General features: G+C 39.9%; 1 protein-coding gene across 1 annotated transcript in view; it reads left to right on the top strand.

Annotated features, from left to right (window-relative positions):
* Nucleotides 1–15,384, top strand: part of PATJ (PATJ crumbs cell polarity complex component) — a 362,352-nt gene that overhangs the window by 248,858 nt on the left and 98,110 nt on the right. The window contains exon 30 of the mRNA XM_080800388.1: nt 6,948–7,020. Within this exon, the coding sequence (XP_080656514.1) occupies nt 6,948–7,020 (73 nt within the window). The remainder of the gene's footprint in view (nt 1–6,947; nt 7,021–15,384) is intronic.

Here is a 15,384-nt window from a genome sequence, read left to right as displayed (position 1 = left end):
CACTCAGTGAATTAAACTTGATGTGTTCAGATTGTTGTTTTGAGAATACAAAACATACACTTGTGTAACCATCACCCAAAACAAATAAATAGAACATGCATTCATCCCAGAAAGCTGGCTGGTGCTCCTTTCTAGTAGTCCCTCTGGGCCCCAGAGATAACACTTCCTGATTTCTGACATCATAGATTAGTTTAAGCTGTTCTTGAGCTTCATGTAAATAGAATCAAATAGGATTAATTCTTTTGTGTCTGGTTTCTTTCATTTTATATAATTTTTTTTGAGACTTACCCATGTTGTTATGTGTATCTGTAGTTTGTCCCTTCAGTGACCGAGTAAGAGTCCAGTCTACAGACATACCATTATTTGTTGGTCCATTTTCCTGTATGTGGACCTTTGGGTTGTTTCTAGTTTTTAGCTATTCTGACTACAGTAGAAACATGACTTTTAAAAATTATTATAGAATCAACTTGTATAGAGCATGTTTGAGTCAAGATAAACTCAGTTATGCTTCAGTGAACTTACAGCCAAATCTCAGTGGCTTAAAGCAGCAGAGGTTTATTGCTTCATCGTGTTACATGTCCATCAAGGTTCAGCAAGGGGGCCTCGCTACTCTCCCTGGTCATTCAGATACCCAAGGCAAGATCTCAACATGTATTTCCATGATTACCAAGTATTTGGTTCAAATAGTGACTCAACTTTAAAGGAGAAGAACAGTATTAGCCAGAGGATTTATGAACAGCTCTAATTACTATCACAGAAGAATACTGAGGAACTTACACTCTGCTCTGTTTTTTACCATGTTACCTGCACTGCCATGTTTGATGAGTATTTTAAAGCACTTTACAGTCATTATATCTGTACAAGGACTCGGTAATGAAAATCTGACACTTGGAACTCAAGTATGAAAAGTTGATAGAGTGAACCAACTCAGACCTTTCATGCTTTTTACCCTAAAGAAAATTATGAAAGAGCTTTAAGAGTACATTGTGACCCAGTCAAACTTTTGGTTTGGGAATATTGGCTTGGGTATATAAGAGAAGAAGATATATGTGGTTCTGGGAGAGGCTGCTAAAATGGGAAACACTGTAGTGTGGTAGTCAGAAGAATAGATCTTTTTTTTTTTTTCTTTAAGGTTTTATGTACTTATTTGAGAGAGAGCATGAGAAGGGGAAGGGTCAGAAGGAGAAGCAGACTCCCCGCTGAGCAGGGAGCTGGATGCAGGACTCCATCCTGGGGCTCCAGGATCTTGACTTGAGCCAAAGGCAGTCGCTTAACCAACTGAGCCACCCAGGCACCCAGAAGAACAGATCTTGGAGCTAGACTGTCAGGTTTGAATCTCAGCTCTGCTATTCATTAGCTTTTTGAGTTTAGTCAGTGTGCTTACCCTCTATGTAAAATGAAGAAGATAACTGTAATTACCACATAGAGTTGTTACAAAAGTTAAATGAGTTAATCTATGAAAGGCATTTAGAACAGCGGTACATGGTAAGAACTCAAATGTTACGTTTCTGGTGACCATGTTTTCCAAATCAAAGAGTTTTATCACGTATTCGTTTTCTTTTGCTGTTTAACAAGTTACCACCAATTTAATGGCTCAAAAAACACCCATTTATTAGCTCAAAGCTCTGTAGATCAAAAGTGTGGTACAGCATAGCTGAGTTCTCTGCTTAGTGTATCACAAGGCAGAAACTGATGTGTTGGCCAAGCTGAGTTCTCATCTGGAGCCTTGGGAAAAAATCAGTTTTCAGGTTCATCTTAGATGATGTCTTTTAGTTCCTTGCTGATTCTCAAGTGAGGACTACTCTCTGCTCCTAGAGGCCATTCACATTCATTGTTGTTGTTGTTGTTTAAGATTTTATTTATTTATTTGACAGACAGAAATCACAAGTAGGCAGAGAGAGAGGAGGAAGCAGGTTCTCCGCAGAGCTGAGAGCCTGATGTGGGGCTCGATTCCAGGACCCTGGGATCATGACCTGAGCTGAAGGCAGAGGCTTTAACCCACTGAGCCACCCCAGGTGTCCCCATTCACATTCATTATTATGTGGCTTCCATAATCCTCAGACCAGCAGTGGTGCTTCTAATCTCTGACTTCCTGTCTCTGACCTCCATGCATTCCTTAGGATTCATGGAGACAGCCTACTAATTTAGAACATAGGGCACTGAAGCTCTGAGAAGTAAAATCTCCAGATTTAAAGGACCCATGTGATTAGGTCAGGCCAACATGATAATCTTTGTCTTAGAATCAGCTGTGCTGTATAATATAACCTAATCATGGAATTGAAATTGATCCTATTCGGTATGTAAACCAGGAGCAGGAATCTTGGGAACCTTCTCAGAATTCTGCCTAATACCAAGTACCAGTGGGTGTATTTTATTACAAGATAAAATTGAAATCAGGTCCTAGAATGTGTAGAGTATATAAATATATTCCGCAAACAAGAAACTGAACTGGGAGTGTTTCTAGCATCCTTTTGGAGAAAAACTAAATTGACAGTCGCTGTACAGTAATTCCATTATTGTAATTGTTTGCTTATTTAGCTATAGTCCTCACTAATTGCTAATATCCTCACTAATTGCTAATATCAACAGACATGCAGACATGCATTCCTCACTGTGTAGCTATAATCCTCACTAATTGCTAATATGATCAACACCAGGAATGATGTTTTATTCATCTTTGTACCCGTAGTATAAATATTAAATAAATATATATGTATATATATATTTTTTGTTTTTCAAAACAAAATCAGACTTATATTACTGAGTTTCAGTGAATTAAATTAAAAGGAGAATGCATTGTAAGAATACAGGGTTGTCTCAGGGACTCTTAAGAAGCCATACAGCTAAGGATGAAGAAAAGGAGCCAGGATGACTGCGGAGTCATCCTCAGAAGGGACGTCTAAACCCCCTCTTTAGCCTTGAGCATTTCCATTGGTATTATCTAGCTATTACAGTCCAGATCTTTGCGTCTACTCTACATTTTGAGTCTCTGGGAAAGAATCTGATTGGCCCGAACTAAGACAGGTGTTTGCCCCCTACATCCACTGAGGTTGAGGCAGACCGTCATTGTTACACAATAGACATTGCTACTCTGGTCCCTTCAGGGAATCGCTGTGACCTTTGCAGACCCCCAAGCAATGTCCGTTAAGCTGAAATACTCATAGCTGCCTGGCTAGAGGCAGTATACCATCATTAATTCATTGAAATAGCTTGAAAAATTCAGGGCATAGTTTTGATAGTTCTGCTTCCATATCTTTTTCTTACCTTGTTAAGATCACTTTTATTCAGCAGTACTACTCTCTATCAGGTACTCTGTTGCAAGCTAGGGGGATGCAGAGATAAGATCCCATCCCTGGGCTTGGAAAAGGAGAAAGAAGAGCACAGATGATTTTAATAGAGCATGGCAAATACAATGATACAGGCATATATACATGCAGGGTTCTGTACTCTGGAAAACTATTCCCTTACCCATGGTGGCATCCCATTATCTCTCAACAGCTGTTAAAGATAATTATAAAATATCAACAAGCAATTACAATTTCTGATTGTGTCCTGTATGGGGCACCTGGGCCTAAGAAACTTACATTAATTATACTAGAAAGGAAAGGGAAGTTATGAAGCAAACAGATTTTATTCCTTATGAGAATCATAGGAGAGGAGGGTTGGGAGGGTCCCCAGAAGTCATTCAGGTTAACTGCTTGTTTGAAGTATAAATGCCTTCTCTCCTTTGGCTTCTCTCTTGCTACTCATTTCTCTTTAAAACTGTCAGATCTTTCCTTGCTTGATGTGGAGGTGTGTGAACACTCCCTATTAAGTGGATTATAAAGGATTATGAAATGTAACTTCTTAAAGCAGCTTCCTTCTCTCTATTGAGAGTAATTGTAGGTTTTCTATTTTGTGAGGTTTAAAAAAAATTAATATGGAATTTAAAGGCCATTAAAGTCATACTAATTTAGAGAAAACCATTAAATTATGAAGGGATAACTTGGCTGATGTGAAGTAACTTGGTCCAGGTAATCATGACTTCTCAATAAGAATTTATGTGCAGCCATATTTTTAATGCTAGTAACCTTTTAAAGAAGTATGAAAAGCCATCTGCTTAATTACTGCCAAATATACTCAGCCCCATGGGCTCTGAATCTAGAGCAGACAGGTCCCCTTGGCTTTCAGCTCTTAGCTAGAGCTGAGTTCTATTGTGTTACTCAATGAAGGGAATTGAATGCAAAAGGGAATTACCACTTTGAAAATGCTGTTACTTATCCAAAGGTAACTGATTACTTCTTCCTATATGAGCAAACTGCTAAGGAATGGATTGTACTCCCTGAAAAACAGAAGCCATCTCTTAATATAATTAGTGCATGCTCAAGGCATTTGTAATAGTGTCAGGAAAATACAGATTCATTCTTCATGCACTGTCACTTTTTGGTCTTAGTTTTTCCCCCTTTTTGCTTTGGTTTGGCTCATATGCTAGACAGTCCAAGACTCTCAGAAGGTTAGAATAAGAAATGGTACCTAGACTTCATGCCTTTATTTATACTCTGCTTCATTCCACAAAGAATTTACATCAGCCTAGAATTCATGCAGTTCAGTTGAATTCTTGCAGTTCAGTTCATTTAACAACTGTGTTAGGTATAGACCATTTGCCAGGCACTCTTTGCCCTAGATAATGTGAGAGAGAAGAGGAAGGACATGCCTCCTGTCCTTGGAGTTTTACCATCTAGGGGAGGCAGATTGGAAGCACATGTTCATACAGATCAGTTAGGTAAATTATGAAAGACACAGAACTGCAATCTTTGTATAGGGTGCTATGCACATACAATGGAGCTGGAAGGCTTGTTTCAGGAAACGACATTTGTCATCAGCTACGAAGAAGAAATAGAGCACAAATCAGACACAGGGTTTGAGCAACAGACATGCAGAGCAGAAGAGGATAGGGCTAGAAAGTGCCCTGAGGTGGATGGAGTTTAGCTCAGCTGAGAAATGGAAAGAAATCTCAAGTAGCTGGACTGGAGCAAAGTGAGTCAGGAGAAGAGAGAACAAGAGGAAGCCAGAGATGGGGGCTAGGGCAGACTGCTCAAGGCCTTACAGCCTCCCCCAAAATTGTGGACTTGATCCTAAGTGTAATAAGAAGCCATAGGAGGATTTTAAGTAGGGGATAGAAAGATAATCAGATTTATGTAGAAATATAATCAGATTTAGAGCCATAATAACTCTGCTGGGTGAAGAATAGATTGGAGAAAGGATAAAGACTATATAAGTAGGGAGACTAAATACAATGCTCTTATATTAACTCTGGTGAGAAATGGTCATAGCTAGGGGCACCAGGGTGAATTGGTTGGATGTCCAACTGTCAGTCTCAGCTCAGGTCTTGATCTCAGGGTCATGAGTTCAAGCCCCATGCTGGGCTTCACACTGGGCATGGAGTCTACTAAAAAAAAAAAAAAAAAAAGGAAGAGAGAAAAGGAAGAAAGAAATGATAATAGCTTGCCCTAGGATAGGATGGAAATAAGTGGAAAAACTCAAGATACATTTTGAAGGTAGAATCAACAAGACTTCTTGATTGGATATACAGTTGAGGGATTAGAGGTTTCAAGAGTGCCTCTTTGGTTCCTGGTTGAATAACTCGGTGAATATTGTTAACATTTACTCAAATGAGGAGGATTGACTGTGGAACGTTCTGGTGACTGAGTGGTTATAAGAGATCTATTTTATTTAAGATACTTGTAAGACATCCAGTGCAGATATAAAGTAGGAGTTAGAGATCAGATATTAAGCTCAGAAAAAGACCTGGGCTAACTACGTAAATTTGGAAAACATCAATATATAGATGGTCTTTTTACTTAAGGGAGTAATTCACCTGCTTGAGGCTGCTGAACTCAAGCTGGAGGAGAAGGATGGATGGATTATAAATTTAATAAAGACAGACATTTCAGGGAAAGGTGGGGATGGGATTAAAGCAGCAAAGCAGGAATGACATAGACCAATGGATTTTTTCCAGTAGGTGAGAAGTAAAAAATAAAATGAGGGTGGATTTTGAGTGCCCTTCTAAATCAGGGAGCAGCTATCCTGAATATGAATATGGTCATATGGAGAGAGATCTGTGAGCAGTCTTAGGTCTTTGCATACCAGGAAGAAGCATTTTTGTGATCTCTCAAGGTTTATACTGTGAAACCTAAAGTCAAACGTCCCATAAATCTTGAGATAATTATATTGGTTTTGCGTCATGAGTGAAGAATAAAGGTTAGATCTCCCACAGAACCGCTGCTTATCATTTGCTGGTAACGTCATGGAAATAGGTCCAAATAATTAGAGCTGGTATTCTAGGAATTGTTCCCTGCCTCTGGCCCAGGTGATGAATGTTATCTCCCACTGTCTCTGCTGCCATTATGATGAGGAGGCGTTGAATTAACCCACAAAGCATTATCTGTCTGGATCTCGGCTCTCCCCATCCATCACACCTCACAGTGTCCACCCATGGAGGGCCTGTCGTACGCATCCCTTCATTTGGCATCATCCTTCATTTGGCAAAACAAAGTTAGAAGCCAAGTGAGGAGGCTGGGAACCTTTCCAGTTCAAAGAACAAAATGCTCTGGACATTAATGGGCCGAGAGGTTAAACACGGCCATTTGAAAAATTTATACTCCGCAGTGCTGAGAGAGTTGATGTCTTTCCAAAATGATCCCCAGCAGCACCTGACTTACTTAGCAGGATCTAGTTCACCCCTAGCATCATCATTCTCTGTCACTAGAAACCATTTCCTGGTGTTCCTGGGCCAGTGTATCCCTTGGTGTGCTTAATAGCTTTGCATGCTTAAAACCAGTATATATTTGTGCATATTATTATTCTGAGGTGCTTTGTATACATTTTGAACAGAGGAAATGGTTGTTATTTGAACCAGAAAGTTAGCATTTGCTGTGTACTGATTCTGCCTATTTTCACATCCACAGAAATGAAGATGCAGTCAATCAGATGGCTGTTGCTCCCTTTCCTGTACCATCAAGCTCCCCGTCTTCTGTTGAGGTAAGATCGTTCCTAATTAGCATGCAGTGACTTTGATGGATTTGTCAGGATTATTTTTTTTCAAATCTAGGAGTTCTGATTTTCAGTATCTGGTATTCCAAATTCATAGAAGTTGTTAAATAGGGAATTTCCCTAATTAGAAAGTATTTGAGAATTATAAAGTAATATAAGATAGCGGCATCTAGTAATATAAAATAGTGGCTCATTCTTCAATAAATGGTGTTGGGAAAATTGGACGGCCACATGCAGAAAAATGAAATTGGACCATTTCCTTATACCACACATGAAAATAGACTCAAAATGGATGAAGGACCTCAATGTGAGAAAGGAATCCATCAAAATCCTTGAGGAGAACACAGGCAGCAACCTCTTCGACCTCAGGCGCAGCAACGTCTTCCTAGGAACATCGCCAAAGGCAAGGGAAGCAAGGGCAAAAATGAATTATTGGGATTTCATCAAGATCAAAAGCTTTTGCACAGCAAAGGAAACAGTTAACAAAACCAAAAGACAACTGACAGAATGGGAGAAGATACTTGCAAACGACATATCAGATAAAGGGCTAGTGTCCAAAATCTATAAAGAACTTAGCAAACTTGGGGTGCCTGGGTGGCTCAGTGGGTTAAAGCCTCTGCCTTCAGCTCAGGTCATGATCCCAGGGTCCTGGGATCAAGCCCCGCATCGGACTGTCTGCTTGGCGGGGAGCCTGCTTCCCCCTCTCTCTTTCTGCCTCCCTCTCTGCCTACTTGTGATCTCTGTCTGTCAAATAAATAAATAAAATCCTAAAAAAACAAACGAATGAATGACGTATAAAACATGAAGCTATATAGAAATAGAAGAAAACAGTTCTTAAATATTCATCAGATTTCTGGAGGGAGAAATAATTCTAAATTGAGAAGTAATAGAAATTATCCAAAACTATGTCTACTTTAAAAAAAAAAAAAAAAAGAACTTAACAAACTCAACACCCAAAGAACAAATAATCCAATCAGAAAATGGGCAGAAGACATGAACAGACATTTCTGGAAAGAAGACATCCAGATGGCCAACAGACACATGAAAAAGTGTTCCACATCACTCAGGAATTAACAAGTCAGGAAATGACAGATGCTGGCGGGGATGCGGAGAAAGGGGAACCCTCCTACACTGTTGGTGGGAATGCAAACTGGTGCAACCACTCTGGAAAACAGCATGGAGGTTCCTCAAAAAGTTGAAAATAGAGCTACCCTATGACCCAGCAATTGCACTACTGGGTATTTACCCTAAAGATACAAACGTAGTGATCCAAAGGGGCACGTGCACCCGAATGTTTATAGCAGCAATGTCTACGATAGCCAAAGTATGGAAAGAACCTAGATGTCCATCAACAGATGAATGGATGAAGAAGATGTGGTATATATACACAATGGAATACCATGCAGCCATCAAAAGAAATGAAATCTTGCCATTTGTGATGATGTGTATGGAACTAGAGGGTATCATGCTTAGTGAAATAAGTCAGTTGGAGAAAGACAACTATCACATGATCTCCCTGATATGAGGAAGTGGAGATACAACATGGCGGGGTTAGGGGGGTAGGAGAAGAATAAATGAAACAAGATGGGATTGGGAGGGAGACAAACGATAAGTAACTCTTAATCTCACAAAACAAACTGAGGGTTGCTAGGGGGAGGGGGGTCGGGAGAGGGGGGGTGGAGTTATGGACATTGGCGAGGGTATGTGCTATGGTGATTGCTGTGAAGTGTGTAAACCTGGCGATTCACAGACCTGTACCCCTGGGGATATATGTTTATTAAAAAAATAAATAAATAAAAAATTTAAAAAAAAATAGTGGCTCAGGGGCGCCTGGGTGGCTCAGTGGGTTAAAGCCTCTGCCTTCGGCTCAGGTCATGATCCCAGGATCCTGGGATCGAGCCCCGCATCTGGCTCTCTGCTCAGCAGGGAGCCTGCTTCCTCCTCTCTCTCTGCCTGCCTCTCTGCCTACTTGTGATCTCTGTCAAAAAATAAATAAAATCTTAAAAAAAAAAAAAAATAGTGGCTCAGTCGGTTAAGCGTCTCTCTTTTTTTTTTTTTAAAGTTCAGTTAGCCAACATATAGTACATCATTAGTTTTTGATGTAGTGTTCAATGATCCATTAGTTACATATAACACTCAGTGCTCATCACAACACGTGCCCTCCTTAATACCCACCACCTGGCCACCCCATCCCCCCACCCCCCTCTCTTCTGTAACCCTCAGTTGTTTCCCAGAGTCCAGAGTCTCTCATGGTTTATCTCCCTTTCTGATTTCTTCCCATTCAGTTTTCCCTCCCTTGTCCTAAGGTCCTCTGTGCTATTCCTTATGTTCCACATATGAGTGAAGCCATATGATAATTTTCTTTCTCTGCTTGACTTACTTCACTTAGCATAATCCCTTCTTGTACCATCTGTGTTGATGTAAATGGTGGGTATTCATTCTTTCTGATGGCTCAGTGATATTCCATTGTATATATGGACCACATCTTCTTGATCCATTCCTCTGTTGAAGGGCATCCCAGCTCCTTCCACAGTCTGGCTGTGTTGTGGACATTGCTGCTATGAACATTGGGGTGTATGTGCCCCTTCTTTTCACTACATCTGTATCTTTGAGATAAATACTCAGTAGTGCAATTGCTGGGTCGTAGGGTAGCTCTATTCTTAAGATCTTCTGGAACCTCCATATTCTTTTCCAGTGTGGCTACACCAGCTTACATTCCCACCAACAGTGTAAGAGGGTTCCCCCTTCTCCACATCCTTGCCAACGTTTGTTTCCTGTCTTGTTAATTTTTACCGTTCTAACTGGTGTTAGGTGGTATCTCTTGATTTCAGCTCAAGTCATCTCAGGGTCATGAGATTGAGCCCAGCTTTGGGTTCCATGCTGAGTGTGGAGTCTGCTTAAGATTGTCTCTCTTGATCTCCCCACCCCTTCCTCAAAAAAAAAAAAAAAAAAAAGGAAAAAAGTAATATAAAATTTATGTTAAACACATTAAAACTTAACATGGGAATATTTCTTTCCTTGAAGTTCCTTCAAGTTTTTGATGGATCTGTAATTTATCCTAATTGGGCATTGCAGAGCTTATTAGAAAAAACTATCTTTTTTTGTTTTTATTTATTTTTTTTGAGCTTTTATTTAAATTTCAGTTAGTTAACTTACAGTGTGATATTAGTTTCAGGTGTACAATAAAGTGATTCAGTAAATGCATACATCACCTAGTGCTCATCAGGACAGGTGTACTCCTTAATCCCCATCACCTATTTAATCCATTTCCCCATCTCCCTCCCCTCTGGTAACCATCAGTACCTCTTTCTTTATAGTTTCAAAACACTTTATTTTTTTTTTAAGATTTTTTATTTATTTATTTGACAGACAGAAATCACAAGTAAGCAGAGAGGCAGGCAGAGAGAGAGAGGGAAGCAGGCTCCCTGCTGAGCAGAAAGCCCGATGCCGACTCCATCCCAGGACCCTGAGATCATGACCTAAACCAAAGGCAGCGGCTTAACCCACTGAGCCATCTAGGCGAGCCTCAAAACACTTTAATACCTATTATCTATGATCACAAATATCTTTAAATAATTACTTTATTAATGGAGAAATTACTAGTACAAGATTGCGATCACACTGATCAGCTTCTAGAGTTAGACAGACATACATCAGATAGCTATATAATCAAGTGTCTCCTCAGCTGAGGGAATATTAACACTCTCTTAACATTTTTACTTATTGAAGTATCTTTAATTCCAAAAAGAAATACACACTTATTGTAACTAATCAAGCCATGCAGAGTTATTAGGGAAAAAAGTTCATTTTCTTTTCCCCCCTCCCTGAGGAAGTTAATATTTACTCCTTAGTATTTTTCCATACTTCTTCCATACTTCCATACTTCCTTACTTCCATACTTCCTATTCTTCTACCACAGGAATAAACAGCTATACATGAGAATAATCTCTTACTAAAAACTCAATTGTATACTACATCCTTTCCATTCAGCAAGCATGCAGGGAGTGCGTGTTATGCATAAGGCAGTCTTTGGGATGAGAGACACGGGTATGAATAAAAAAGAATGCTCCTTGCTGTGGTTCAGCTTACATTCTAATGAGGAAATTAGTGAATAAATACACCAAGAGAATTACCAGTAGTGGTCAGTGCCTTGCAGGGAATTAAAATAGGGAAGGTAGCTTGTGACCACTTCATCTGGTATTAGGGAAGCACTCTTGGACAAGGTGAACTGTGAATAAGATGAAAATGGTAAGAAGGAACCAGACACAGAAATAAAGGGGACAAGCTTTCTTTGCAGGGAAGACAGAAATAACTCTCAAGGGAGGATGTGCTGGGGCATTGGACGGATATGGCCAGAGGCATACTTGGAGCCTGGAGGGTGGTAATGGGGCGGGAGCTTTGAGTCAGAGTGAGAAGTTTGGGTTTTAGCCTTTGTGTGCCAGGAAACCAGTAGAGGGGAATGAGGTGATTCAGTGTACAGTCTACTAGGTAGAGAATGGACTGCAGGAAGGTACAAGAAATAGGCTAAGAGGTAGAGACCCACATGAGACCTGTTTGCAGGTAGATGACGATTGCGGTTTGGTGTTGGAGGCAAAGAAAAGTGAGTGGATTTTTGGTGTTCTGGGTGTTGAATCAGACTTGATTGATTAAATATGGGAACTGAGAAGAAATAGAGCATGAATAAATCTAGATTTTTGGCTTGAGCAATTAGATGGATAGCGGTGCCATTTATTACAGTCTGTTGGAGAATAGCTGTTCTTCAGCAGGGAAGCAGAAATTAAGAGTTCTATCTTAGATAGGTTAAATTTGAGATGCGTGTTATACATACTTCTGGAATAGATTCTACTCATTTTTTTAAAAAAAGTTGGGGTTTTTTGCTTAATGTAGTGGCCATATTTTAATACACTCTGATTATCCCTTTTTTTTCCAGCTGACAAATATTTAGATGATGTTCTAATGTCTTGCCAGTATAAGAATACCATAATAGGGGGAGCCTGGATGGCTCAGTGGGTTAAGTAAGCCTCTGCCTTCAGCCCAGGTCATGATCTCAGGGTCCTGGGATTGAGCCCCACATCGGCTCTCTGCTCGGCAGAGAGCCTGCTTCCTCCTCTCTCTCTGCCTGTATCTCTGCCTACTTGTGATCTCTGTCGTCAAATAGATAAATAAAATATTAAAAAAAAAAACACCATAATAGGGGCGCCTGGGTGGCTCAGTGGGTTAAAGCCTCTGCCTTCGGCTCAGATCATGATCTCAGGGTCCTGGGATCGAGCCCCACATTGGGCTCTCTGCTCAGTGGGGAGCCTGCTTCCCTTCCTCTCTCTCTGTCTGCCTCTCTGCCTACGTATGATCTCTGTCAAATGAATGAATAGAGTCCTAAAAATAAAAGGGAGAAAATTTATTTAAAAAAAAAAAAGAATACCATAATAAAGATGATGAGTGTGTGTGAGAGAATTGTTACCAAATAATGCTTTTATTTCTATAGCAAAGATTTCCCCCAAAGTACAATTGCTGAGTCATAAGCTATACAGGTTCAGAATTTTCACTTAGATTGACTACTCGCTACCTGAAAAGACTGTGGTGATAGGTACTGACTCCCCACCAATAGCCATTTAGCCAAAGCTTGCCAGCACTGGGATATTCATTGTAGTTGAGACCTAGGGTAGGCAGTTAGGGTGGTAGAAAGGAGGGGCCCTAGACCCATACTGTTTCTGTTCAAATCCTAGCATAACTATATTCTAGACACTGGGCCTTGGACGATAACGTTACCTCTTCTATCATGGCTTTACTTATCTGTAGAAGGGTAAAAATAGTTTCACCTCATAGGGTTGATAAGATTAAATAAGACATATGTATCTTTGTGCCTGACACATGGTATTTACTCAGTAAACACTAATACTTAATTCTTCATCTTTTTGTGTTTATAGAATGTCCTATAAATTGTCAGAGGGTGTGGGGAGAATAAGAGGAATTGTTTTAGAATAATTTTTTTCTGTTGTATTGTTAGTTATGAATGTATCCATCAAAATATCCCCTTGGAACTGAATTTTAAGGGGATGATTGAATCTTGTGTCTACTATGTCGAACATTGTCTTAGAGACCTTCAAATGTGGTCTCCTGTCCCACTTACATCCAGGCCTTTGAGAGACAGTATTATTATTATTCCCACATTGCAGAAGAAGAGACTGGGGTCTAGAGAGGCTAAGTAGTATGCCCACGTGCCCAGAGGTGGGTATGTTACTAGGATCAGCTTCTTCATCTGCACCTAGGGGTGTCACCACACAGCAATCATAGACTTGTAAAGAGCAAAGGAAGGAATATATATAAAACATTTAATACAGCTCACAGCGGAAAGTACATTTAATAACTGTAAACTATTAATTTCTTCAAGTATTTCAGTATATTTAACTCAATTTTTAAGTATATTATACAATATTAGCTACTGTTTTAATATTTGGGGTTTTTTTTTCATGTTTTTAATTGTGCTAACCACAGAAATGGGTTCTAATCATTCAGTCACCAGTAAAAAAATAAATATTTTATATTATAATTGAATATGTGAATTGAATTATATTATAAAGAGGGTTTTTTAGTTTTTCTCTGAACTATCGGCCTCCAGCAACTGCCATCAAATGATGGATACCCCTCCTCGGGGTGCTATGTGAAGTCTGTAGGTATGCTCTGGGCTCGCATCCACTTCCTTATCCCTTCCCACTCGCCTGTGAGGCTCTCACAAGGCCTTTTCCCTCCTCAGCCGTTTCTAGTAAGTACTTAAGCATAACTCATATCTGACATATTGCTGAAAGCACCAGCCCATTTAAATCATAACCAAATAGATGAAATACAACCATAGCATTATTAAGTTGGGCCTGATAATGGTTCAGCACATTGAATAACCACATTATATATGAATGGGATCTCATATTCATTTCCTTATTGAGCAAATATTTATTGAGCCCTGACTATGTGTTGGGTACTGTTTTGGACACCGGGGATATGGCAGAGAACAAAATCACGTCATGCAGTCGTGGGCCAGCAGAGCAAACAAGAGTGGTGGCAGAACACTGAATAAGAAGTCTGAAGGTGTGGGTTCTTGTTTTAGCTCTACCAGTTACCTGTTGGGCATCTGACCTTGTTAAGGTAGTTATCCTCTCAAAGCGTTGCTTTTTCTTTAAAGCCACATTCATAACCTCCCCTGCCTGTGTCAGCAGGTAGTCATGAGGATCAAGCACTAAATGTAGGTGAAAGTATTTTAGAATCCGTGTAGCTATATACATATATAAAGGATTATTAGCATTCCTGTTGCTGTATTCTTGGTGATTGTAGTACTGGTACAGTGATGAAGAACACAAGCTTGGAAGTTGAGCAGATCTGAGTCCTAATCTTTGTTCTGCCATTTACTGACAGAGTGAACTTGAGCCAGTTAGGGTCTACAAGCTTGCATTTCCTCACATTGAAAGGGAGGATTGATAGTAATAATTACTTCTATGGATTTGTGGAAGAATTGAATCATGTTTATAAAATGCTTAGCATTATTCTTGGCACACAGTAAGAACTCATTTTAGTTGTGATTATACTTATATTATTACAGCCCTCTAGCAAAACTCCTGGCCTCCAGCATCTTCTGTTTTCAACAGTTGCATGCAACACAGGATTTATTTTCTTACTGTATTACTATATGAGTGCTCTTGCTCCAAAACCTTTTATACCTCTTGCCTAGCAGATCTTTGTTTCAAGGTTAGAATTAAGGCTTTGTATTTACCTCCCCAACCTCTACTAATCAGATTTCTTTTCTCATTAATGCATAATAAAGCACTAGACACTCTCCATGTATCTGTTGATTCCTTCCTCCCCCGGCCCCGTGCCCCCCCCCCACCCCCCGCAACAGAGGCACACACATCTTGGTCTCTCCAATACTTATGTCTTTGTTCCTGTTGTTTCTAACACCTGGGGTGCCTTTCCACTTCCTCTTTATTAATTCACAACCAATAATTCCTTGAAGAATTGTTTTTGGAAGACTCCTCCAAGTTTTCTATGATTCAAAATGAATAAAATAGGAGCTCCTGAGTGCCTCAGTCAGTTAAGCCTCTACCTTTGCTCAGGTCATGATCCCAGAGCCCCTCATCTGGCTTCCTGCTCAGCAGGGGATCTGATTCTCCCGCTCCCTCTGCCCTTCCCCCCTGCTCCTGCTCCCTCTCTCTCTCTCTCTCCCAAATAAATAAATAAAATCTTTTAAAAACAATAAAATAATACATAGCACTTAAAATATAATAAATGTGACATATTATTATGACCAACTTCATCCCACATCATTCCCTTAAGTAATCTTAACTCTCCTTCATAGTTAAATAATGT

The sequence above is a fragment of the Martes martes genome (genome assembly GCF_963455335.1).
Source record: "Martes martes genome assembly, chromosome: 4".
Classification (NCBI taxonomy): domain Eukaryota; kingdom Metazoa; phylum Chordata; class Mammalia; order Carnivora; family Mustelidae; genus Martes; species Martes martes.
The sequence above is the reverse complement of the archived record's forward strand: the minus strand, read 5'-3'. Positions and strand labels throughout refer to the sequence as shown.